Source organism: Thalassophryne amazonica, chromosome 11, assembly GCF_902500255.1.
Source record: "Thalassophryne amazonica chromosome 11, fThaAma1.1, whole genome shotgun sequence".
Taxonomy (NCBI): Eukaryota; Metazoa; Chordata; class Actinopteri; order Batrachoidiformes; family Batrachoididae; genus Thalassophryne; species Thalassophryne amazonica.
The window spans coordinates 57,840,568-57,867,145 of record NC_047113.1 but is presented as its reverse complement, the minus strand read 5'-3'; the positions used below and the strand labels follow the sequence as shown (position 1 = coordinate 57,867,145).

Genomic DNA, 26,578 nt, shown 5'->3' with positions numbered 1-26,578 from the left:
CACTCCTTGTGGGAGGAGTCGTCCAGCCCCTTGTCGGAATTCCTTTGTCTGAGAAGTTGCTGAGAGACTGGCGCTTTGTTTGATCAAAATTTTTTCTAAACCTGTGAGACACATCGAAGTGGACACGGTTCGAAAAATTAAGCTGGTTTTCAGTGAAAATTTTAACGGCTGATGAGAGATTTTGAGGTGATACTGTCGCTTTAAGGACTTCCCACGGAGCGAGACATCGTGCAGCGCTCTCAGGCGCCATCGTCAGCCTGTTTCAAGCTGAAAACCTCCACATTTCAGGCTCTATTGATCCAGGACGTCGTGAGAGAACAGAGAAGTTTCAGAAGAAGTCGGTTTCAGCATTTTATCCGGATATTCCACTGTTAAAGGAGATTTTTTTAATGAAAGACGTGCGGGCGGATTGCAGCGTCGGCTCGTAGCTGCCACGACGCTCCGCCACAGGAAAAACACCTCCGTTGGAAGCCTTAAGGACAAGTTGGAACATGTCCAGCTGTTAAACAATTTCTCATATACTCACTCCACTGAAAGCCATCAAAAGCCGCCTGGATTTTACAAATGGTTATCAACACGGAGGTGTTTTTCCTGTGCCGCCGCACTGCGCCGGCTGCGTCCCGACGCGCGGACCCGTCCGCACGTCTTTCATTAAAAAAATCTCCTTTAACAGTGGAATATCCGGATAAAATGCTGAAACCGACTTCTTCTGAAACTTCTCTGTTCTCTCACGACGTCCTGGATCAATAGATCCTGAAATGTGGAGGTTTTCAGCTTGAAACAGGCTGACGACAGCGCTTGGGACCGCTGCGCGACGTCTCGCTCCGTGGGAAGTCCTTAAAGCGACAGTATCACCTCAAAATCTCTCATCAGCCGTTAAAATTTTCACCGAAAACCAGTTTAATTTTTCGAACCGTGTCCACTTCGATGTGTCTCACAGGTTTAGAAAAAATTTTGATCAAACAAAGCGCCAGTCTCTCAGCAACTTCTCAGACAAAGGAATTCCGACGAGGGGCTGGACGACTCCTCCCACAAGGAGTGCTCACAGGTGAATGACATCACCGACAGGCGTGGAAAAACTCACGCATGCGCACGAGGGTTCAAGCATGTCTGACATAAAAACATATGAATGAAATCCATATAGTTTTTGAAAAAAATAAAAAGGACCTATACTTTATTGACAGCCCTCGTATATTGCTTGTTTTCAGTTGCGTTCATAATATGTTCCACAAAATCAATCACTGCCAATGAAGTAGTCTGATTTTTTCTAAATCCATATTGTTGCTCATTTAGTATGCGATGTTTAGATATACAGTCATTTAACCTCTTAATAAGTACATTTTCCAAAATTTTTGAAAACTGAGGTAACAATGAGATTGGCCAAACATGCTTGAAAAACATGTTTGTCACCGGATTTGAACAGCGGTGTTACTTTAGCTATTTTCATTTTGGAAGGAAATCTCCCAGTCATTAATGACAAATTACAACTATAAGTTAGAGGCTTAGTAACACATTCAATAATATTTTTTTTATCAAAACCTTCTGTAAGCATACTGGTCATACTGTTTCCATTTCTTTATGATTGAGTGAACTAAACTACAAGGGATATGCAACACTCAGATCTGTTTTAGGCCCTTTATCTGTTGACTTCAATGAATAACCCACAGCCAGCTGTGAAACAGTGCAACTTTCAACTGTTCAAGAGCTCTTTGTGCCTTTAAAAATGGTGGACAACACACGAAAAGTGCTGTACCTTTGTATATAATTACCCTCAAATTGAAGCTAACAGTCTCCACTACAAACTCATGTTTATTATTAGTTTGAATTCAATATGCTGTGATAGCTAAAATGACGGATTGCTATTCTAAATGTTTGTAGAATCACTGTCTGTTTGTTTTTTCTCCTAGAAAATGTAGAACAAGCTTTAGGCATTATATTGTGCTCATTTACAATAAAAATGCCAGTTTCATTAAAAAAGTAATTTCTTTACAATAAAATGAAATCATCAAAATGTTGCACTTCACAGGGAGTGCTGAGCATTGTTTCTTGCTTTTCCTGTGATGTTTCGGCTGCCCACTAATTTGCTTTCCGAAGCCTGTGTTTGTCTAATAGTTTAATTGGCTGGGCTGTGCACCTGTTTGGCAGCACAGGTGGCCACAGGGCCACTGTGCTGAGGGCCTTATCTCCCAGGCAGTCCCACACAGGTGTGTGGCACGCAGCCTTTGCAGATCCACCCACAGATGGCATTGCCTGGAGCATCCGCTGCTGCCTACTCTGTTTCCACTCTGTTCTCCTCATCTGCCATGTTTTCCACTTCTCTTTCTGTCAAAATTTCCCCAGTCAATTATTTATCCTCTACTTCATTCACCCCCCTTTTAATTTTGTCATTTGAATAGTTGCTTCTTAATTTAGAAGTGTCACATTGACTCTCCACTTTTCATTAATTTCCTAATCCACTGACATGAAGTAAGATGCCAACTTACAGAATATTACAACCCCCTTATTTTCTCATTTAGTGGGAGAGAAATCCCCGGCAGTGTTTAAGACCAACTTTTCATTCTGACAGCAAATTCACCGTTTAATAACCTCACAACAACATCCGCACAAAAAGATGCGACTGCACTCTTTAAATCCAATATTTTTTAAAATGTGGGTTTTACAATTTGGAACGGCCTACTTTTAGAATTAGTTTGTTTCTTAAAACAGTTGAGCAGGAAGGTTAAAGCTCCCTTCATCTCGTCTACCTCAGCTGCTATTGCATCAGTAGAGTTTCATATATGAAAGTACAAGATGAAATTGGATTTAGTTGTTTTGGCCAGGAGGAGTACACATCATGACCCTGACGTTTCAGTTCTCTGTGCTTAGCTCTCAGCATTACACTATGACTCGTTCAAATCCCGACTGTGTCTTCCATATTAGATCTGACAGTGTTCAGATCCCTGAGATATATTTAAGCAAAAGTGAACTGTGCTTCTAACTTTTCATTATGTGAAATCTTGATACAAGTCAAGTATTTTCTCGGGGGCATTTTCTTCTTTTTTTTTTTGTGGAGGCGGCAGACATTTGCTGACACCAGTGTTTCTCCCTGTCTGAGTAGTCAAGGTGTGGGTTGCTGTGATGATCTTACCTCCCTTCCACACAGAGTGTCTGAGTCTGAAACAGTCCCACCAGTGTTTCGAAGTTCAACACTTGTATTTGATTACTAAGGGTTGGATGAAATTCTAGAGGTAAACGTTTTAGCTCAGCTGTTTGAGGATCAGGAGTGGAGCTTACTCATGGTATTAATGATTCTCCGTCATCTATCCATCCATCCATCAACCTTTTCTTCACATCGCTACTCCTTAATATGGTGAACTTTTGTGGACTAAACAACAAATGGATGAATTTAGAAAATATCAACATATATTAATTATGAATGAAAATAATTAGTCGCAGCCCTGTTAATAAATATATTGGTCTAAAGCAGTGGTGTCCAGAGTATTCCAGAAAGGGCAGAGAGGGTGCAAGTTTTCTTTGCAACCACCCACTCCACCAGGGGATTTCACTGATTAACTGATTCCATCTGCTCAAAGTGATGTTACTCAGTGAATCACCTGGTGGAGTGGGTGGTTGCAAAGAAAACCTGCACTCTCTTGGCCCTTTCTGGAATCAGTTTGACACCTATAAGTTTAAAGTGGTGGTCTTGAGACTAGAGGTGTCTTGGTTTAAATCCCTGTCAGATTGGAAAATCACTAAGGGTCAAAGTCCTTAGTCCCAAAGGTACTTCTGGTGGACAGTTGAGTACCTTCCCTTTGTGTCAATGGGTTAATGTGAAACATCAATGTAAAGCACTTCAAGCATTTGCTTCACATGTTAAAAATTTATGTTCTGTCTTTTTCTCTATCAGGAAGAGGCAAAGCTGTGCGCAAGTTTTTCTTCCATTTTTTCACCATAACTGTCTTTTTCATTTTTGGCACTACCATAGAGTAAAAGAACAAAGGCCTTCAAAGAATGAAAATTCTGTTAAGGGCCTTTATTGTCATTCTACATACATACAACAAAGTTTGTCCTCTGCATTTTGTCCATCTTGATTACGGTTAGACCCAATACATTGTACATTTTCGGTAAAAATAACATTTTTGTGTCAAAATTTACTGTAACGCAAACTCCAAGATAAAACATCCTTTAAATGCTTTGGAAAATATTTTATGAAATTTTGGAAAGTATAATTTCTTTTCAACATGATTCATATATATATATATATATATATATATATATATATATATATATATATATATATATATATATATATATATATATATATATATATATATATATATATATATATATATATATATACGAGGTCTCTTAGATAATAAACCGACCCTTTTATTTTTTTTTTTAACTATATGGATTTGAATGACATGCGATTACACCAATCATGCTTGAACCCTCGTGCGCATGCGTGAGTTTTTTCACGCGTGTCGGTGACGTCATTTCCCTGTGGGCAGGCCTTGAGTGAGATGTGGTCCCGCCCTCTCGGCTGAATTCCTTTGTTTCACACGCTGCTCGAGACGGCGCGCGTTGCTTTATCAAAATTTTTTCTGGACCTGTGAGGAATATCCGAGTGGACACTATTCGAGAAATTAAGCTGGTTTTCTGTGAAAAGTTTAACGGCTGATGAGAGATTATGGGGTGTTTCTGTCGGTGTAAGGACTTCCCACGGAGCGGGACGTCCTGCAGCGCTTCCAGGCGCTGTCGTCGGCCTGTTTCGAGCTGAAAACATCCTAATTTAAGGCTTAATTCACCCAGGACATCGTGAGAGAACAGAGAAGATTCAGAAGAGGCCGGCATGAGGAATTTATGCGGACATTCCACTGTTTAAGGACATTTTTTTAATGAAAGACGTACGCGCAAATTCGCCGAGTCGTTTCCGTGACGACTCGGCAAATCTGTGTGCGCCGCGACAGGAAAAACACCTCCGTGTTGAAAACCATTTGTAGAATTCATGCGGCTTTTAATGGCTTTCAACAAGTGAGTAACTGAGAAATTGTTTAACAGCTTGGGCATGTTCCAACTTGCCCGTTAAGATTTCCAACGGAGGTGTTTTTCCTGCCACGACCCCCCGCGGTCGGGTCCAGCCCGACATGCGACTCTGCCCGCACGTTCTTTCATTACAAAATGACCGTTAACAATGGAATGTCCGAATAAACTCCTCATGCCGACTTCTTCTGAAAGTTCTCTGTTCTCTGACGACTTACTGCGTCAACAGAGCCTGAAATGTGGAAGTTTTCAACTTGAAACGGTGAGGCGCTGCCGCCTCGAAGCGCAGATCGCCGTCAGGCGCCGTGGACCGTCCTTAAAGCGACACTACCAGACCAAAATCTCTCATCAGCCGTTAAAATTTATTGAATGGTGTCCACTCAGTTGTGCCTTACAGTTTTGAAAAAATTTTTATCAAACAAAGCAACAGTCTCTGAGCCATTCCTAAACAATGAAAAAAATCGACGAGCGGGTGGACGACTCCTCACTCAAAGACTGCCCACAGGCGAATGACGTAACCGACAGGCGTGAAAAAACTCTCGCATGCCCACGAGGGTTCAAGCATGTCTGATGTAATCACACGTGATTCAAATCCATATAGTTTTTGAAAAAAATAATAAGGTCGGATACTTTTCTAATAGACCTCGTATACATATATATTTAAAAAAGTGAACTCGTTACAACTTATCTTAGAATCTCATTTGTAACATAAAAATAATGAACTAAACAACTCCCCAAGTTTTTTTTTCTTGTTTAAGTGAGTACATAATGTAATAAAAAGACCAGTAAAATGTAGAATTTAAATTTTATCGGTTAATTTCATAAACAAAAACACCGTTGAGGCACCGTTTGACTCGGCATAAATGTTCAAAGTGTTTGCAGCCAGAGTATGTTTACAGTGCTCGGTTGGATTGTTTCATTTACAGCAGCAGTCTCGATGCTTGTGATCCTGCTTCAGCAGACATTCTTGCATCTCTTCTCATCTCTGTGGCCACAAAAGACAACGGTTTTCTTATCTTTTACTGAATGTTGCATTAGCTGGTTGCCCGGTTCATTTCTCATCTCATATTCTAGCTCTCCACTCCAACAGCTGCATTCATCTCCTTCATCGCCTTCATGACATATTTTTTATTAATTTCTGCATTTTATCATCAGTCATTCAAAATATGTTGCCGATACTTGGAAAAAATTATTTTCGGCATCTCCATCTCATCAGAAATACCAGGTCCTTTGCTACAGGATAATGATGTTTTTCGAGTTAAACAGTGAACTGATAGCTGATAGATTGATTTTCCAGTTTATTAGTTAAAACTGCAAATGGCTTTTGGGAGTGCCTTGTGTTAGTAATAGTATTTGTTAATGTTTTATCCGTGACTCTCCCGCCTCTTTTGTTTTAGCCTCTTCTGTCCCCTGTAGGCACAACCGCCAATTAACGCCAGCACATAGGCTCAAACCATCTGTCTGTGTGCTGTTTGATTGCTTGAACAACTATAAATGTCTATAAACAACTAACAGGCTATATGTATCCTCACCCTTGACAGCTTAGGGGAAGAATCTTGCAGAGTATGAAAAAAGGAATACAGTCTGTCTCAACTGCATTTACGCTGAACTGTACAGATGAATGACAGTGTTTAGGAATGTAGTTTGAAGTGTAGACCTCAAGAACCTCTACAGTTCCACTTTTACCCAGTCGTTTAATCAATGCCAGTGGAGATTATAGTGATACTCACATGCAAAGGTTTAGTTAAGACTGTTTTTACATCTAGCTTTATGGCTAATTAGGTAATCAGTTTAACGTTGATAGCGTTTCAGTTTTATAGATGTTGTGAAAACAGTACATATAAATATTTCAATTTATTTCATTTGTATAGCGCCAAATTACAACAAAGTTACCTCAAGATGCTTCACACAAGTAAGGTCTAACCATACCAATCCCTTGAGCAAGCACACAGGTGACAGTGGTAAGGAAAAATTCCCTCTGATGATTTGGGGAAAAAACCTCAAGCAGACCAGACTCAAAGGGGTGACCCTCTGCTTGGGCTATGCTACCGACATAATTCACAAAACAAATATACGGGAAATTTTGGGCGTCCATGCCGGTGCACAGAATGGGAGGCTTGCAGAAAAAAACACCACCCAAATCTCTGGACCTCAAACAGAGACAAAAAACAGACTCAGGTATCAGAAAAATAACAAGTACAGTATAATTTGTCAGCATTAAGCAACAACAAAAAAAAACAGAAGAAATACTAAGGTGATCGCCAGCCACTATCCCTAAGTTTCACTAAAAGCCCCAGAAGTTAGATAAAGTTGAGGCAGCAGCCCGCTCTCTTTAATAATAAATTAATTTAAAAGGGTAAAAAGCATAGTAACATACTATGCCAGTATGCTAGCCATATGAAAGGGAAAATAAGTGCATCTTAAGTCTGTACTTGAAAGTCTGAAGCTGAGTGTTTTATTGACGCAGGGAGATCATTCCACAGAACAGGGGCACAATAAGAGAAAGCTCTGTGATCCGCAGACTTTTTATTCACCCTAGGGACACAAAGTAGTCCTGCACACTGAGCCCACAAAGCCGTTGACACACGAGCTTTGGCTAAGCGTTAGCTGGTCAAATTGATGCCGATGACTCACACAACTATTTGCTATGTAAAGCACACAACAGTTACGGCTTGAAGTGAAGCAGAGTTTTAGGCCTCTTTCCAAGTTGAGGCCAGGAACATGCCACAAATTGCATCTGAACTTAACCGTCAGTCATACACTATTTCTTCCCATTCAGCTGTGACACCTGCATGCAGCAATAGCGCCTGTGGGGGTATAGTTGTCTGTCCCATGTATACATCAGTTCAATTGTGAACAAAGGAGTTTTGATGCAATTTGGACAAATTGTGATGGAATGATTGAAGATCACAAAAGGCCAAGTGATTTGATGATGAGGAAAAGTTAATGAAAAGTCAAAGTCAGGGTTAAAATTTGGCCTCAAGCACACAATTTATTTATTTTTTTGTCATTTTACCTCAGTACACCTCCACAGTGGAGTTGAAAATGAAACAAGATGTTATAGAATGGTTCAGCAATAATAATCACATTAACTATTTAGGCTTTAACCCTCTGGGGCCAACGCCGTCGTATATGACGGCTGAGATCAAGTTTTACTAAATTATAAATCACTTTTTAATGATATGAGATAGAAACTTACTTTTTTTGCTGAAAAGTTATCTCCGCGGACTTTCGAGCCAGCCATCCACCATCTTTGTGCTCCTCATAGAAGCTGTGTGATGACGTGTGCAATTTGAGTGTCCAATCATAATTGGTTCACCGTCACATGATTTTCCAATATCCAATCGTAGGGCAGAGCAGTCTCACATGGTATCCCAAAGATTGTTTGTAGAAGAACTGTGTTACTCTCTGGCATGTGAATGTTGTTTGAAGAGCCCCCTGGCTGCTGGCTCCATGCGTAAAAGTGCAGCGTTGCGCATATGAATGAAGGTGATCAGCGTAAGAAGGCCTCATACAACCTCACGTGGTCGACCAAAGAGTGTCACTGGGAGAAATAGGGGCCGGTTAAGGACATTTTTATACAATCCCTCCATTTTCAGATGCCATGGGTAATTGGATAAAGATTATTGTTAATACAAAACATTTAGCAGTTCTCAAAAACTGACTGACTGTCCAAGATGGAGACGACTAAGGGACACCATTACAACTCCAAAGGAGTTATACAGTACATCTGGAAAGTATTCAAAGCGCTTCACTTTTTCAACATTTTGTTGTGTTACAGCCTTATTCCACAATGGATGAAATTAATTTTTCCCTCAAAATTCTACACACAATATCCTATAATCACAATGTGAAAAAGCTTTGTTGAGATTGTTTAAAAATATTAAAAATAAAATATCTAAGAAATCACATGAACATAAGTATTCATAGCTTTTGCCATGAAGCTGAGACAGGATTGTCTCAAAGCACAAATCTGGGGAAGGGTACAGAAACATTTCTGCTGCTTTGAAGGTCCCAATGGGCACAGTGACCTCCATTTCCCGTAAATGGAAGAAGTTTGGATCCATCAGGACTCCGCCTAGAACTGGCAGCCCGTCTAAACTGAGCGATCGGGGTAGAAGGGCCTTGGTCAGGGAGGTGACCAAGAACCCATTGGTCACTCTGTCAGAGCTCCAACGCTCCTCTGTGGAGAGAGGAGAACCTTCCAGAAGGACAACCATCTCTGCAGCAATCCACCAATCAGGCCTGTATGGTAGAGTGGCACATGGTAGTAAAAGGCACATGGCAGCCTGCGTGGAGTTTGCCAAAAGGCACCCGAAGGGCTCTCAGACCAGAATTTACTCCATTTTGGAATAAGGCTGTAATATAACAAAATGTGGAAAAGTGAAGCGCTGTGAATACTTTCCAGATGCACTGTATGATTTTGTTGCTGTGGTTAGCGAAACTGTGCACAGTGCAACTTCTGTCTGTTGCGTCACCAGTCACATTCTCTTCTTGAAGTGGAACAGAGAAAGATTTTCTTTCAAGAAAACTGATCAAATCTATGTTTGAATGTCCCATTTCAGCTACGGTTTGCCAGATGGCCAGATGGCAAACCGTAGCTGAAAATCCTTTGTTACTCACCGTGAACTTGCTTAACTGGTGATGCACAGTTTCCAGTGCTGGTAATTACCACCATTGCAGATGTGCCCATACTTTCTGTTTTTTCAGTGACCCCTTGAAGATGGCTCCAAATGCAAATCACTCGCATAGAAGGCCATGTTGAACTCAAAAAATAAATTAGCCACGTTTCAAGTCAAGTATTAAGAAACCGTTTTGGTCTCTATAGCTTGTTTCCCTATTTATATCAACTGTATATATATATATATCAACACATTGGATAAAAATATTTTAAACAGTAAAGTTATAAAAACTTATGGGCTGGCATAGGGCTTTTCAGCTGCACCAAATTTTTAACACTTTAATTTGTATGTTATCACCATTAGCAGGTCTTGATAGCTCTGTTACCTTCGGTCCACTGGTGATGCGACTATTATTGTCGCAACGTGCCAGTCATACTTTGTTATACCCACCTCAAGTCACCCATTACTGAAAACCACTGCCGAGTCCACAACAATATGCATTAATCAAAACCCGAAGCCAATGTCAGCCTGTTAGTCTTAGTGTGTTTGGGAAATATAAGATGGGGGCATGTTCCGGCTTCACATATAGGTGATGCCGTTCTTGCTCACGTTCCACCTTTTTACCCTTTTATGGGTTTGCTGGGATTTAGGCAGAGTCTAGAGCTATTTAGCTCCGCCTCTTGTCAAACCCACCTATGAACGGAAACATGGAGGGTTTGTGCAGTAGGTAAAATAAGTATTGTAGTGAATATTTCATCTTAATAACACTTTTACAAATATTTTTACTGAGAAAAATGGTGATGTGTTCAATGCTTATTTTACCTGCAATATAATGTAGTATTTAGTCGATGGTGATCCAGCAGATAAGAGCCGCATTGGAAGGCTTTTGTGTTATTCAAGGATAAAGTGCTTCAGTCATCAAATATCATGGCCTTGCAGAAGAGTATAACATGGTAAGGCTGAATCACAAAGAAGCCATTTACTTGAATGTGTCAAACAGGTATTACACTCTCACAATGAAGTCTTTGAATAAATGTGGACAAATAATACAGAGGAGAAGAGGAGAAAGAGGAAGTAGAGAGAGCAATATGCTGACCGACAGAGGCTTCCCGCAGCAACCATTTGCAGCGTCTGCCAGAAACACTGCACTCCAAGACTGAGCCTGTTCAGTCATCTCCACGTTCACCATCCCGTCCAGGAGTCTGTCAAGAGACAGTCTTCCTCTTCACCAAGGGATTGACACAACACTTTCTGAGGGCCCCTTCATACATAGTGCGAATTTGATCGATTTGCGCTTAAAGTGCGCATGAAGCAGGAATCGCGTGCAAAACATGTAAAATCGTAGCTGCCTTGTACACCTGTTGCTACTATTTGCGCACACCAGTGGCTGAAATAAAAGGGTCCACTGTGCGAGCCCATCGAACCTTCTCGCGACAGGTGTCGGCCAAATTCCAGGTGACACGCACCAACATCACCGCTCCCATGGCACTTAGAAAATGTGTGGCCATTCATACTATTAACACAACGCAACAACAGTCAGCAGACAATCACTGTCGTGCTGGCAGTGAAATTTGTCTAAGTGCCCCACGAGTGTGGCTTTGCATCACACACACTGACCCGTTGGTCTGTGTGCTGAACTGACAGGAGGTGTGGCCGCTGACAAAAGCAGTTGTGGAGATCTGTCGATCTGGACATCCCAGCTGGATAGCATGTACTGTGTTTGGACAGACATGAACTAACAACTGCCCACTGTGACACACTTGTGTCTGCTTGCTGTCCTTACTTGGACATAAATAAAAACATACGAGGTCTGTTAGAAAAGTATCAGACCTTTTTATTTTTTGCAATAACCTTATGGATTTGAATCACGTGTGATTGCATCAGCCAAGCTTGAACCTTCGTGCGCATGCGTGAGTTTTTTCACGCCTGTCGGTTGCGTCATTCGCCTGTGAGCACGCTTTGTGGGAGGAGTGGTCCAGCCCCCTCGGCGGATTTTCATTGTCAGGAAAATGGCCGAGTGACTGCTGCTTTACTGCATCAAAATTTTTTCAGAAAATGTGAGAGACAGCCAGATGGAAACCATTCGGAAAATTCAGATGGCTTTCGGTGAAGATCTTATGGACATCACACAGATTAAGGAGCATTACAACCAGATTAAAGATGGCCCACAGCGGCTGAGGGCGTGCCGCTCTCTGAGTGGCCATCGACAGGCTGAAATGACCAGATCATTTCCAAAGTGAAGGCTGTGTTGATCCGGTACATCGTCTGACTATCAGAGAAATGGCAGAAAATGTGGACATAGCACTTTTCCTGCACATTCCACTGTTACAGGAGATTTTGTATTGACAGACGTGCGGCGGCATCGTGCACACCTGCCCGTCGGCACGATGTTTTGTGATGCGCTCATACAAGCTGCTCCGACAGGTGTCACCCTGAGTTGTACCTATTCGCACTATTTGTGAAGGGGCCCTAAGTGCCCATTGTAGATTTCAAAAGTCAAGTCAAGTCTGGGAGCATGTGATGGTGTTGCGCTTTGCCACATCTTGGGTTCCTGGGTGGCAGCCACTCAGGCAGACAACTGGCCCGTTCCCGCCTCTGAAAAGTATCCATTTATCTGCCTCAGCCAGGGGAAACTAAGGTAGTTTTCCAGTAATGGAAAAAAAATAGTCTTTTTGACTTCCTGGCATAAGGACCAAGCTTTTGACATCTTCAAGGAGAGTTGGGGAAGGAAGGAAGAAAGACTGGAGATGTACAGAAGTGTAACCTGTCATTGCTGTAAAATGTGTCATTTCCATTGCCATCGCAAAGAATTGAAGTGAGTCTTTTTCTTTCTGTTTGTGCAGTCTGCTCTCTGGACTCCCAGTGCTATTACAAACCACTTTCAAACCCCCCTCCCCCCAACTCTACAGACAAGATGTTTGCTCTGTCACTTGTCATGGAGAAAGAATACAGGCAAAAGATTGGGAAATTACATCATCATTTAACCAGCGGTCTCTATTCCTCACTTTCTGTACTTTTATTTTTAAAGAAAATTTGCTATTATGGCAAACACTGGGTTTTGTCATTGGGATTTTTCTTTTAACTCTGTCACACCATCTTCTTGTTCCAGCTCTTTATTTGAATATTAAATCTGGAAAGATGACAACAGACATGATGAGCAGTCAGAAATGAAGAAGTTAAGTTTTTACCCTTGTGGCTGACTTCATAGTTGTCATTCAGCCGTCTTCCTCGGAGGCAGTGACAACGATTTTGGAGAAATAAATGTCCTCAGCGTCTGGGTATATTTTAAAAGTGATGCCTATTTCATTTTATGACACCATCTGTTAACCTCCAAGATAGCCATATCTGTTCCAGCCCTGGAGTGATACATACATAATTCAGAAATATCTGATTTGAATTGCATTTTGATTTAGTTGGAAATTATCTTGCACAGGTATTGGAAATAAATGACATATTATCATCACATAAATTTGTAAATTATATTGTTATTGTTACATTTGCTTACTCTCCAGTCTGTTTGATGGATTTTACTGTAGAGTACATTTTAGTCGAACATGAGCCGGATTTTATTTTATTCATTTATTAATTTTATGTTATTTTATTCATGTATTTAGTTTTTAGTTGTTTTTTGATTTTTTCCAAACATGATGATTTTACCCTGAGTAATGACTTATATTGTCCTATCAACTCTGACTCTACACCTTCATTAACTTTTACACATCTTATAAATTATAACACATGACTTCCCTTTTCACAGCATAAATTTGGTAGTTTTTTTTTTTTTCTTTTATATCAATCTTGAGTAGCCAACACACAAAGGACCCTCTTTAGTGCCAAAGGGAAAAAGTGGACCATTCCTTTATATAATATGTGTGATCTTCATTCTTTTCAGAGTCACATTTTGGCATCATGCTGAAACGTCTTGAGTACTCCTTCCCAAAAGCTGAACTGCTCCCTTTCCGCTACTTCCTCACCTCCATGAGCAATCACATTTTGAAGTGCTGAAATGAGGAGTTTTGTCCTCAGGCTGTGACTACCTTTAGCTGCGTTATCAAATTTCTGTATCGCTCCACTTCCTGTACTTTGGTTCGATAAAGTTTCCATTTCATTGTTATCATTAGTGAATAATCATTTGTAGACAAAACAGTTTTTCAAGCACTTTACCAATAAAAGGCAAATTAAATGGATTTTATTACAGGCATTGGCAGTGTTCAGCCATTAAACACAATCTTACTCCTTTCCAAGGGCAGTAAATGGCAAAGACATTCACCCGATGTCTGTGCAGGTTTTATGTACAGATATTTATGCATATTTGAGTATTTTGTTATGTAAAACAGGAAAAGAAAATTCAGGAACGTGTCTGTGCTTGTGGATTATGTACGAATGAGTCTGAACAGAGCTGCCGTACTTAGGCGAGAAGTGATCCAGGCTTTCAGTGACTTCGTGGACTTGCACATCTTAAGTGTATCTGCATGTGGTAAAGGTCTTGAACTTGTAGACCATATGTCTCAAACTGATTCCAGAAAGGGCCAAGAGGGTGCAGGTTTTCTTTGCAATTGTCCACTTCCACCAGGTGATTTCCCTGATTAACTGATTCCATCTCCTCAAAGTGATGTTAATCATTGAAATTACCTGGTGGAAGTGGACAATTGCAAAGAAAACCTGCACCCTCTTGGCCCATTCTGGAATCATTTTGAGACCTCCTTTGTAGACACATTCACTTACCTCAACAATGACAGTCATGACTGTGGGTCCTCAGCCTGTGATATCAGGATATTCCCTTGAAGAGGTTATGGTGCCATGAGGACACTGAAGAGAGGTACTTGCCAATTTTCTCTTTGTAGGATTATGAAGGCCCAATTCTTTGGGGTCTTGGTACTTCCTGCCTTTCTGTATAGTTGTGAGACTTTTACGCTAACCATTGACATAAATTGACAACTGGATGTCTGGATCCTCGGGTACCACTGGAATGACTTTGTGTCAAACAAGCAGTTATTTGGGAAGAGTCAAATGACAAGTATCACTTGAATTGAGAGGGAATGTCAGGTATGACATTGTTTCTCTGTGCTTGAACCAACAGTGTTGAGGGTCCCAGTTATTGGAGAAGGCCAATGCCCATGTGTCACCTCTCTGTAACATATACCATAGATGCGTAGCACCAACGTATGCTTTTGTAATTTTATGAGGTGACAAACTGCAGTTAATATTTTTCAGATTATCTGTCATCTGACAAGCCTTGTGCACTGCAGTTATTTTAGGAGGCTATTAAATTGATCATGGGATAATGTAGCTCCAGGTTTGGCATGACAAATGATGAAGCAGATACTGCTGGTGCTTGGTTTCAGGCTATAATATTCAGCGATATTTGTTTCAAGGGGCATTAGACCTCCGTTGGAATACAACAGCTCTGTGTACTCCAGTCGACCCACAGAGGGCTGATTGTATGGTTATACCTGTAATCCAATGTGAAATTTTTGGTACTTGTACAACACTCTCCACCTAACATGATAAAATAATAAAACTGGTCTAAGGACTGAAATGAATGTGTGCACAAGCAATCTTAACACAAGGCCAGTGATCAGTCAAACAGAAAGTGTGACAGAGTGCCAGCTTCTCACTGTTGGGGTTTCTGTTCAGTTATTTATTGTGTGCACAGTATTTTTTTTTCATCTTATACTGACATTGCCAACCATTTGTAGATATCTCATTAACTCCACACTGAACAATTTATTTGTCGTAGTTTGCAATGATACTCTGTTTTCTATTTTAGAGTTACAGTATGCTTCATGCATTGTATACTCAACAAAAATATAAACGCAACACTTTTGGTTTTGCTCCCATTTTGTATGAGATGAACTCAAAGATCTAAAACTTTTTCCACATACACAATATCACCATTTCCCTCAAATATTGTTTACAAACCAGTCAAAATCTGTGATAGTGAGCACTTCTCCTTTGCTGAGATAATCCATCCCACCTCACAGGTGTGCCATACCAAGATGCTGATTAGACACCATGATTAGTGCACAGGTGTGCCTTAGACTGTCAATCAATCAATCAATCAACTTTTTTCTTATATAGCGCCAAATCACAACAAACAGTTGCCCCAAGGCGCTCCATATTGTAAGGCAAGGCCATACAATAATTATGAAAAACCCCAACGGTCAAAACGACCCCCTATGAGCAAGCACTTGGCAACAGTGGGAAGGAAAAACTCCCTTTTAACAGGAAGAAACCTCCAGCAGAACCAGGCTCAGGGAGGGGCAGTCTTCTGCTGAGACTGGTTGGGGCTGAGGGAAAAAAACAGGAAAAAGACATGCCGTGAAGTGGGGCAGAGATCGATCACTAATGATTAAATGCAGAGTGATGCATACGGAGCAAAAAGAGAAAGAAACAGTGCATCATGGGAACCCCCCACAATCTACGTCTAAAGCAGCATAACCAAGGGATGGTCCAGGGTCACCCGATCCAGCCCTAACTATAAGCCTTAGCGAAAAGGAAAGTTTTAAGCCTAATCTTAAAAGTAGAGAGGGTATCTGTCTCCCTGATCTGAATTGGGAGCTGGTTCCACAGGAGAGGAGCCTGAAAGCTGAAGGCTCTGCCTCCCATTCTACTCTTACAAACCCTAGGAACTACAAGTAAGCCCGCAGTCTGAGAGCAAAGCGCTCTAATGGGGTAATATGGTACTACGAGGTCCCTAAGATAAGATGGGACCTGATTATTCAAAACCTTATAAGTAAGAAGAAGAATTTTAAATTCTATTCTAGAATTAACAGGAAGCCAATGAAGAGAGGCCAACACGGGTGAGATATGCTCTCTCCTGCTAGTCCCCGTCAGTACTCTAGCTGCAGCATTCTGAACCAACTGAAGGCTTTTTAGGAAACTTTTAGGACAACCTGATAATAATGAATTACAATAGTCCAGCCTAGAGGAAATAAATGCATGAATTAGTTTTTCAGCATCACTCTGAGACAAGACATTTCTGATTTTAGAGATATTGCGTAAATGCAAAAAGGCAGTCCTACATATTTGTTTAATATGCGCTTTGAATGACATATCCTGATCAAAAATGACTCCAAGATTTCTCACAGTATTACTAGAGATCAGGGAAATGCCATCCAGAGTAACGATCTGGTTAGACACCATGCTTCTAAGATTTGTGGGGCCAAGTACAATAACTTCAGTTTTATCTGAGTTTAAAAGCAGGAAATTAGAGGTCATCCATGTCTTTATGTCTGTAAGACAATCCAGCAGTTTAGCTAATTGGTGTGTATCCTCTGGCTTCATGGATAGATAAAGCTGGGTATCATCTGCGTAACAATGAAAATTTAAGCAATACCGTCTAATAATACTGCCTAAGGGAAGCATGTATAAAGTGAATAAAATTGGTCGTAGCACAGAACCTTGTGGAACTCCATAATTAACTTTAGTCTGTGAAGAAGATTCCCCATTTACATGAACAAACTGTAATCTATTAGACAAATATGATTCAAACCACCGCAGCGCAGTGCCTTTAATACCTATGACATGCTCTAATCTCTGTAATAAAATTTTATGGTCAACAGTATCAAAAGCAGCACTGAGGTCCAACAGAACAAGCACAGAGATAAGTCCACTGTCCGAAGCCATAAGAAGATCATTTGTAACCTTCACTAATGCTGTTTCTGTACTATGATGAATTCTAAAACCTGACTGAAACTCTTCAAATAGACCATTCCTCTGCAGGTGATCAGTTAGCTGTTTTACAACTACCCTCTCAAGAATCTTTGAGAGAAAAGGAAGGTTGGAAATTGGCCTATAATTAGCTAAGATAGCTGGGTCAAGTGATGGCTTTTTAAGTAATGGTTTAATTACTGCCACCTGAAAGGCCTGTGGTACATAACCAACTAACAAAGATAGATTGATCATATTTAAGATTGAAGCATTAAATAATGGTAGGACTTCCTTGAGCAGCCTGGCAGGAATGGGGTCCAATAAACATGCCGATGGTTTGGACGAAGCAACCAATGAAAATAACTCAGACAGAACAACCGGAGAGAAAGAGTCTAACCAAATACCGGCATCACTGAAAGCAGCCAAAGATAACGATACATCTTTGGGATGGTTATGAGTAATTTTTTCTCTAATAGTCAAAATTTTGTTAGCAAAGAAAGTCATGAAGTCATTACTAGTTAAAGTTAATGGAATACTCAGCTCAATAGAGCTCTGACTCTTTGTCAGCCTAGCTACAGTGCTGAAAAGAAACCTGAGGTTATGCTTATTTTCTTCAATTAGTGATGAGTAGAAAGATGTCCTAGCTTTACGGAGGGCTTTTTTATAGAGCAACAAACTCTTTTTCCAGGCTAAGTGAAGATCTTCTAAATTAGTGAGACGCCATTTCCTCTCCAACTTACGGGTTATCTGCTTTAAGCTGCGAGTTTGTGAGTTATACCACGGAGTCAGGCACTTCTGATTTAAGGCTCTCTTTTTCAGAGGAGCTACAGCATCCAAAGTTGTCTTCAAAGAGGATGTAAAACTATTGACGAGATACTCTAACTCCCTTACAGAGTTTAGGTAGCTACTCTGCTCTGTGTTGGTATATGACATTAGAGAACATAACGAAGGAATCATATCCTTAAACCTAGTTACAGCGCTTTCTGAAAGACTTCTAGTGTAATGAAACTTATTCCCCACTGCAGGGTAGTCCATCAGGGTAAATGTAAATGTTATTAAAAAATGATCAGACAGAAGGGAGTTTTCAGGGAATACTGTTAAGTCTTCTATTTCCATACCATAAGTCAGAACAAGATCTAAGATATGATTAAAGTGGTGGGTGGACTCATTTACTTTTTGAGCAAAGCCGATAGAGTCTAATAATAGATTAAATGCAGTGTTGAGGCTGTCATTCTCAGCATCTGTGTGGATATTAAAATCGCCCACTATAATTATCTTATCTGAGCTAAGCACTAAGTCAGACAAAAGGTCAGAAAATTCACAGAGAAACTCACAGTAACGACCAGGTGGACGATAGATAATAACAAATAAAACTGGTTTTTGGGACTTCCAATTTGGATGGACAAGACTAAGAGACAAGCTTTCAAATGAATTAAAGCTCTGTCTAGGTTTTTGATTAATTAATAAGCTGGAATGGAAGATTGCTGCTAATCCTCCGCCACGGCCCGTGCTACGAGCATTCTCACAGTTAGTGTGACTCGGGGGTGTTGACTCATTTAAACTAACATATTCATCCTGCTGTAACCAGGTTTCTGTTAGGCAGAATAAATCAATACGTTGATCAATTATTATATCATTTACCAACAGGGACTTAGAAGAGAGAGACCTAATGTTTAATAGACCACATTTAACTGTTTTAGTCTGTGGTGCAATTGAAGGTGCTATATTATTTTTTCTTTTTGAATTTTTATGCTTAAATAGATTTTTGCTGGTTATTGGTGGTCTGGGAGCAGGCACCATCTCTACGGGGATGGGGCAACGAGGGGATGGCAGGGGGAGAGAAGCTGCAGAGAGGTGTATAAGACCACAGCTCTGCCTCCTGGTCCCAACGCTGGACAGTCACAGTTTGGAGGATCCAAGAAAATTGGCCAGATTTCTAGAAATGAGAGCTGCTCCATCTAAAGTGGGATGGATGCCGTCTCTCCTAACAAGACCAGGTTTTCCCCAGAAGCTTTGCCAATTATCAATGAAGCCCACCTCATTTTTTGGACACCACTCAGACAGCCAGCAATTCAAGAACATGCGGCTAAACATGTCACTCCCGGTCTGATTGGGGAGGGGCCCAGAGAAAACAACAGAGTCCGACATTGTTTTTGCAAAGTTACACACCGATTTAATGTTAATTTTAGTGACCTCCGATTGGCGTAACCGAGTGTCATTACTGCCGACGTGAATTACAATCTTACCAAATTTACGCTTAGCCTTAGCCAGCAATTTCAAATGTCCTTCGATGTCGCCTGCTCTGGCCCCCGGAAGACAATTGACAATGGTTGCTGGTGTCGCTAACTTCACATTTCTCAAAACAGAGTCGCCAATAACCAGAGTTTGATCCTCGGCGAGTGTATCGTCGAGTGGGGAAAAACGGTTAGAGATGTGAACGGGTTGACGGTGTACACGGGGCTTCTGTTTAGGGCTACGCTTCCTCCTCACAGTCACCCAGTCGGCCTGCTTTCCCGACTGCCCGGGATCTGCCAGGGGGGAACTAGCGGCGGCTAAGCTACCTTGGTCAGCACCGACTACAGGGGCCTGGCTAGCTGTAGAATTTTCCACGGTGCGGAGCCGAGTCTCCAATTCGCCCAGCCTGGCCTCCAAAGCTACGAATAAGCTGCACTTATTACAAGTACCGTTACTGCTAAAGGAGGCCGAGGAATAACTAAACATTTCACACCCAGAGCAGAAAAGTACGGGAGAGACAGGAGAAGCCGCCATGCTAAATCGGCTAAGAGCTAGTAGCTACGCAACCTAGCGGATTCCTAAAAACACACAAAGTGAATAATGTGTAAATAATTTAAAGGTGATTCAGCAGAAGGAGTGCCCCAATCAAGGCACCAAACAGGCCATGAAGCAGCACAGGCAACGCACAACAACAGCGAACGCACGACAACGGTGCTAAAATAAAATAAAAATCAACTAAACACGCTGTGGAGCAGCACAGATAACGCACGACAACAGTGCTAAAAGAGAAAAAAATAAATAAATAAATAAAAACGAAAGCGTTAGCAAGCTAGTTAGCTTGCCAATGCTGATGAAAGTTAGCTGATAAAAGTGCTCCGTCGCGATGTTTCGACCGTTAGAGGTCTTCCTTAGGCGTTGGAGCACAGTAAAAAAAAAAAAAAAAAAAAGTAAAAAGGTAAAAAAGTAAAAAAAGTCTTGAAAAAGACTGTTAATTCAAGTCCAAAGCAGCAGGTAGCAGTCTCTGTGTAAACAGTCCCAACAGAGAGCCAAAATTCTCTGTCCACAATAAAAGGCCACTCTGAAAGGTGCAGTTTTGTTTTATTGGGGGGGGATACCAGCCAGTATCTGGTGTGACCACCATTTGCCTCATGCAGTGCAACACATCTCCTTCGCATCATCCATGAAGAGAACACCTCTCCAACATGCCAAACGCCAGCGAATGTGAGCATTTGCCCACTCAAGTCGGTTACGACGACGGACTGGAGTCAGGTCGAGACCCCGATGAGGACGACGAGCATGCAGATGACCTTCCCTGAGATGGTTTCTGACAGTTTGTGCAGAAATTCTTTGGTTATGCAAACCGATTGTTCCAGCAGCTGTCCTAGTGGCTGGTCTCAGATGATCTTGGAGGTGAACATGCTGGATGTGGAGGTCCTGGGCTGGTGTGGTTACACGTGGTCTGCGGTTGTGAGGCTGGTTGGATGTACTGCCAAATTCTCTGAAACGCCTTTGGAGATGGCTTATGGTAGAGAAATGAACATGCAGTACACGAGCAACAGCTCTGGTTGACATTCCTGCTGTCAGCATGCCAATTTCACGCTCCCTCAAATCTTGCGACATCTGTGGCATTGTGCTGTGTGATAAAACTGCACCTTTCAGAGTGGCCTTTTATTGTGGGCAGTCTAAGGCACACCTGTGCACTAATCATGGTGTCTAATCAGCATCTTGGTATGGCGCACCTGTGAGGTGGGATGGATTATCTCAGCAAAGGAGAAGTGCTCACTATCACAGATTTCGACTGGTTTGTGAACAATATTTGAGAGAAATGGTGATATTGTGTATGTGGAAAAAGGTTTAGATCTTTGAGTTCATCTCATACAAAATGGGAGCAAAACCAAAAGTGTTGCGTTCATATTTTTGTTGAGTGTACATGTAGCTGTTCTCATACCTTTGAACATGACAGTGGAAGCAGCTTACTGCTCTATTTTGCTTATTCTGGTCAAATGTGTTAGTATATTATGTATACTACCAGTCAAACGTTTGAATACACTTTACTATTCAGATGGGTGGGAAAGTGTGTTCAAACGTTTGACTGGTACTGTCAGTGGCGGAGAAATGTCACTAAACACAACAAGGAGAGTAATGTCAACATTGTCCACATGCTTTAGGTCATAAGTGATTGATTGAATGGTCCATGTCAGTTATCAAGTTAAGTTTGAGAGCATGTGCTGGTGGCACGTGTCGCTACATCCACCATACCATGGAAGCATGTCGTGTCCCATATGTTAACTACCCAGGCATGCAACCAGTCTATCCCCATCTCTCGAAAATAACCATCCATCTACCACAGCCAGGTGAAGTGTGGGCATCTCCTTAGATTTCTCCAGTCAATGAGGTCCTCAACAGTAAGGCACAGAGAAATGTGCCACATGTCCAAAATGTTGAAGCTCATGTTCCCTCAGAGTGCAAGTGATGCTCCTCATCTGAGTCTCCCTGAAGGGTCCTATCTCATTGGGCGAGACTGTTAGAGAAGAGTTGGAGATATGAATCAGTGACCAAACACGTGAATGAGTGACAGTCGTATCGGTTGGTATCTCACTGAAGTGGTCACTTGGACCTGAAGACGAATGACATGTTTGTGCACAAAGTGTTCAGCTCTTATGATCCTGCTATTATCCATGTGAATAAACTGTGGAAATTCCCGCACTGTACCAAAAGTTGCAAAAACAAAAAAAAAACATGTAATTAAAAATAATAATAATGATAATAATTATAATAACAATGAATAATAATAATATTAAAGGGCATACAGCCTCCTTCACTGGACTTGCAGAATAATGTCCTTGCTGGATCTACTGTCCTATCTTCCATGTCCAGTATGTGATCCACCATTTGTATGATCCATTTTTCCATGCACAGTGACTGTTCATGCACTGTAAGTCTATTCTCCATGATGCAGCGATGTCCATCAGCATTTCAGGGGTGTGTGTCCTTTGATTTGATTAGATTTATTTGGCAACAACATTTTAAGTCCTTTTGGCTGTTTCTTTGTTTTTTCACTTTGGGTCTCCACAGCAGATCAGAGGTGGATCTGCATGTTGATTTGGCACAGACACAGCCTCCTCTGTCCTCCTGTGTTTTAGCTCTGTTGGATGTGTAATGTCACATTTCTACGGCACAGCATTTAGCAGAAAGATTTACCCAGTTTAAAGACACATATGTGAACTGTTGGAGCTGGAACTGAGCAGTGTGTGCCATTTAATGAAAGCATTTCATCATATTTCCTCCCTGTTTGTGCATTTCCTCAAAATGAGCACATTCAAGAACTCCCACCACACATCCTCAGAGAGAGAGAGAGGGAAAAATGACAGAGGAAGGGAGAGGGCGAAGGAGAGAGACAGAGAAAGAGAGAGAGAGGGGGTGAGGAGAGAGACAGAGTTCTCCACGTAGAATACGATTAAAGGTGACACAGTGCTGTGAACTGCACTCCTGCAGAATTGTGTGCCTCAAAAACAACAACAACAAAAACAATAATGCATATAAGTCCAGAAGTCCTGATGTCTTACAACTGCGGCCAAGCTGGCAGCAGCTCGGTCATTTCCAGAAGAGGCTGTTCCTCTCCGATCTTCTCGCTATTTTGGCATGCTCCCCCACAGCTGGGGCGTGTTGTCAAGCTCCCCCCCCCCCCCCCCCCCCACACACACACACACACACACACAATTCTTTAATCACTCTCTCATATTAGGAGTAGCAGTGAGTACATTCATAGGGTCACACGACACCAGCGATGGCTTTAGGAGCATACTGGGAGGAGCCTGGTCGCCTTGCCAACTTTAATAAATTCAAAATCCAGGCGCAACACTGGCAGCACACAAGTGAAGCGAGGGAAGAGTGCCACTTGACATGAAGAGTGTCATTTGACATGAAGTAATTCCATCAATACCAAAGGATCTTCAGAAGAGACCTGGTACCAAAGACATCCAGTCATTGCCTAAGATCACTGTTTGCTGTCCTAGTCTCACAACCATACAGTCAGACAATAATCACTAGGACCCAAAAGACTTGGACCTTTGTTTACCTGCAAAGATGTCTGCATTGCCAGACATCTCTGTCCAGTGACCTCATGACTCCATAAACATGAATGTTGTCTCTCTATGTTTGATACTTTCACTGCATACAGATGCACTGCTGATAACTGAGTGCAGAAAGTCAGTCAAAACCTGGCTTTTCTTCTTGGTCCACAGCAGTTTGAAACCCAGATACTCTGATTCCTTGTTGAGCTTCTCAAGTGCCACAATCATGGCATCCATTGATTACTCAAATATCACATGTACTCGTACACCTGGCCTATTTTAAATAACATAAATAGTTAAAATGCCTTATCTGTGTTTATGTACGCAGTTTGTGTGTGTGTGTGTGTGTGTGTGTGTGTGTGTGTGTGTGTGTGTGTGTGTGTGTGTGTGTGTGTGTGTGTGTGTGTGAGAGAGAGAGAGAGAGAAGTAGTTTTATGTCTTACTTTAAAATCTGTTTTTGGGGTGCTTGTGGCTTAGTGGTTCGGGCACATGCCCCATTCTGCAGTGTGCGGTTTGTAGAGTCTCCTGTTTCGAATCCTAACCAAAGACATTGATGCTGATATCTTGTGATGTAACCTCGAGTCATCTTTGCTGCAGTAGATAAAGCAGCTTTTTCTTCAGTGCACTTCTCATCAAACTTTGTTGGGGTCATACAATATCCCCAGAATCTCATATTGAAGAGATTTCGTGTATAATGAATAGAATTTCTCCTCCCAAATATTGGGTTCATTTCCAGCTCACAAAAGAAGAACATTAACGTCATAACTAAGAAGCATAAACAAAGACTGGATTTACTGAATTGTGCTCCCGCAGTCGTGTCGCCTCCTTCTCTTCTTTGTTGTCCTAGCATCTCATTTGCTTCTAACAACTCTGTATCACTAACACATAAACCAGTATTAGCATTCTGCAGTAAAACCAGCCAGTTTCTCCTGCTTAAAAGAAAATAAAAAATCAAATCCCATGCTGGATGAAAACCTGATAATGGGAAGTTATTGTAAACAGTGGGGATGGGACAACTTGTTATAACAGTCGACTACGACTAGCTGACATCTGACTAGTGTACTATTTTTTTTTTTTTTTTATTAGTTGACCAGTAAAAAAGCCATTTATTAAGTTCATTTAACCCTTAAACGAATAGACCTCCTGGAGCTGCCACCACTCCCTTCACTCAGTGAACAAAGTATGTGAATCTCGGCAGGTGAACTCGTCAGCTCAAACGGGTCGTCTATGCCTAGTAGATGAATGCAGGTATTGTCCTCATGCTTATGCTGTTTGTTGTATTTGTGATTTTGTGCTTATATTTGTTAAATTAAATATCACATTTGAGTTTCACCATGAAGATTTGAAATTGGCTTAATTTATTCAGTGTCAAATTTAGTCACCGGCTAGTCGACTAGTTGATGACTAATGGCACCTGACTAGTCGGCTAATAATTTTCATTAGCCGTCCCAACCCTAGTAAACAGTCATACATAAATGTACTGCTCTTCTGTTTATTCAGAGACAGATCTTCATTGCTGCATACGGTGCTTTAATTAATAATGATAACTTTTAAATTTGCCCTGATTGTATACTAATTAAATTTGAGTAATAGCAGGGGAAGAGTTTTCATGCTTGCTGCGTTCATCACATATCAAAAGGATGCCTCACCTCGGCTTTGCTAGTTGCCTCAGGCTAATGCATCTCATTCCTAATTGAGGGTCTCCTCTGGCTCACTGAGTCAATACAAATGACTTTAATACTCAAACCACTATTATTCCAAATGATTGTCAAATAGGTGGGATGAATCATTTATGCGTGCCCCATTAATGTCAGAAAATTGCCCTATGCATTTTGCATTATTGACAGTTAGGGACCTGAAAAACAAGCGATGCTAACGACATGATCTAGCTGTGACCAAACAGCCTCTCCCACCCCCCTGCCATCCTCTCTCCTTCTGGCATAGACAAACGGGCTCATCTGCACTGGATCATTTGCCGTCTTCTGATACGCTGCGGTTTATAGCCAATTATCTCTTGCAATCCATTATCGATTACAGTGTTATCTTTCTTGCAATGCTTAATCTTTTGGCATATGAGCATAGCAGCTCACAGGGGGGCCTGGATACAAACTACTTCACGATGGGAGCCCAGTTATGATGGATGGGTGTTCATTTGCTTGTAAATTGGTACAGTTTAAATTCAGACTGTATTCAGTCAAAAGGAAACCCTTGATGGTATAGTTTCCAGCTCGCTTTTACAAATTAAATTCAAGTGTTAACCCATTGTATTTGTCTGATTTACTGTTTTATAGGTTAATAAAGTGCTTCATTCTGTGCAAAATATGCATTGTTTTCTTTTCATCTGTGTCTTCTCTGTAGCTGGGTGAATAACTTTGGTCATGAGGGACTTGGCCTTCTTCTTGACACTTTGGAGAAACTGCTGGACAAGAAACAGTGAGTGATTAGTAGTAACATTACTTGTGTGTCACGTTCTTTGAATTACAATTTGGTCTGTTCATACAATCAAAATATTGCTTGTAAACATTTTTTTTTTCAGGCAAGAAAATATTGACAAACGGAATCAGCATAAGCTCATACAGTGTTTGAAGGCTTTCATGAACAATAAGGTTCGTATGACTAAAAAAATAGAACATCAGGCTTTTTAAGTGCATGGAGAAATAATATAATATGGTGATAGTATTAAACACGCTGCTTCACAACTTAATATAACTTCAGGTGTTGTTTGAATTCAGCAGTATGGCGTCAACACAAATATGTAAAAAAAAAAAAAAAAAATGGGTGCATGGGTAAAATTTATAGCTTTCAACTCTGTGACCAGTCTTAAAAATTTGTCATTATAGTTCTGCTGGGCAGTTGAATTTATTCATTCACACGATTAAGATATTTGGTCAGTGGGCTAATTTTACTATTTTAATCCTGCTGCTCAGATCTGTTAATTATCCTTTTTTAGGAAGCGTAGGCTCATTTCTCAAA

General features: G+C 41.1%; 1 protein-coding gene across 2 annotated transcripts in view; it reads left to right on the top strand.

Annotated features, from left to right (window-relative positions):
- diaph2 (diaphanous-related formin 2) overlaps positions 1-26,578 on the top strand; it is a 1,163,737-nt gene that overhangs the window by 345,212 nt on the left and 791,947 nt on the right. For both annotated transcript variants that reach the window (XM_034181862.1, XM_034181863.1), the window contains exons 8-9: positions 25,964-26,038; positions 26,142-26,211. In XM_034181862.1, the coding sequence (XP_034037753.1) occupies positions 25,964-26,038; positions 26,142-26,211 (145 nt within the window). The remainder of the gene's footprint in view (positions 1-25,963; positions 26,039-26,141; positions 26,212-26,578) is intronic.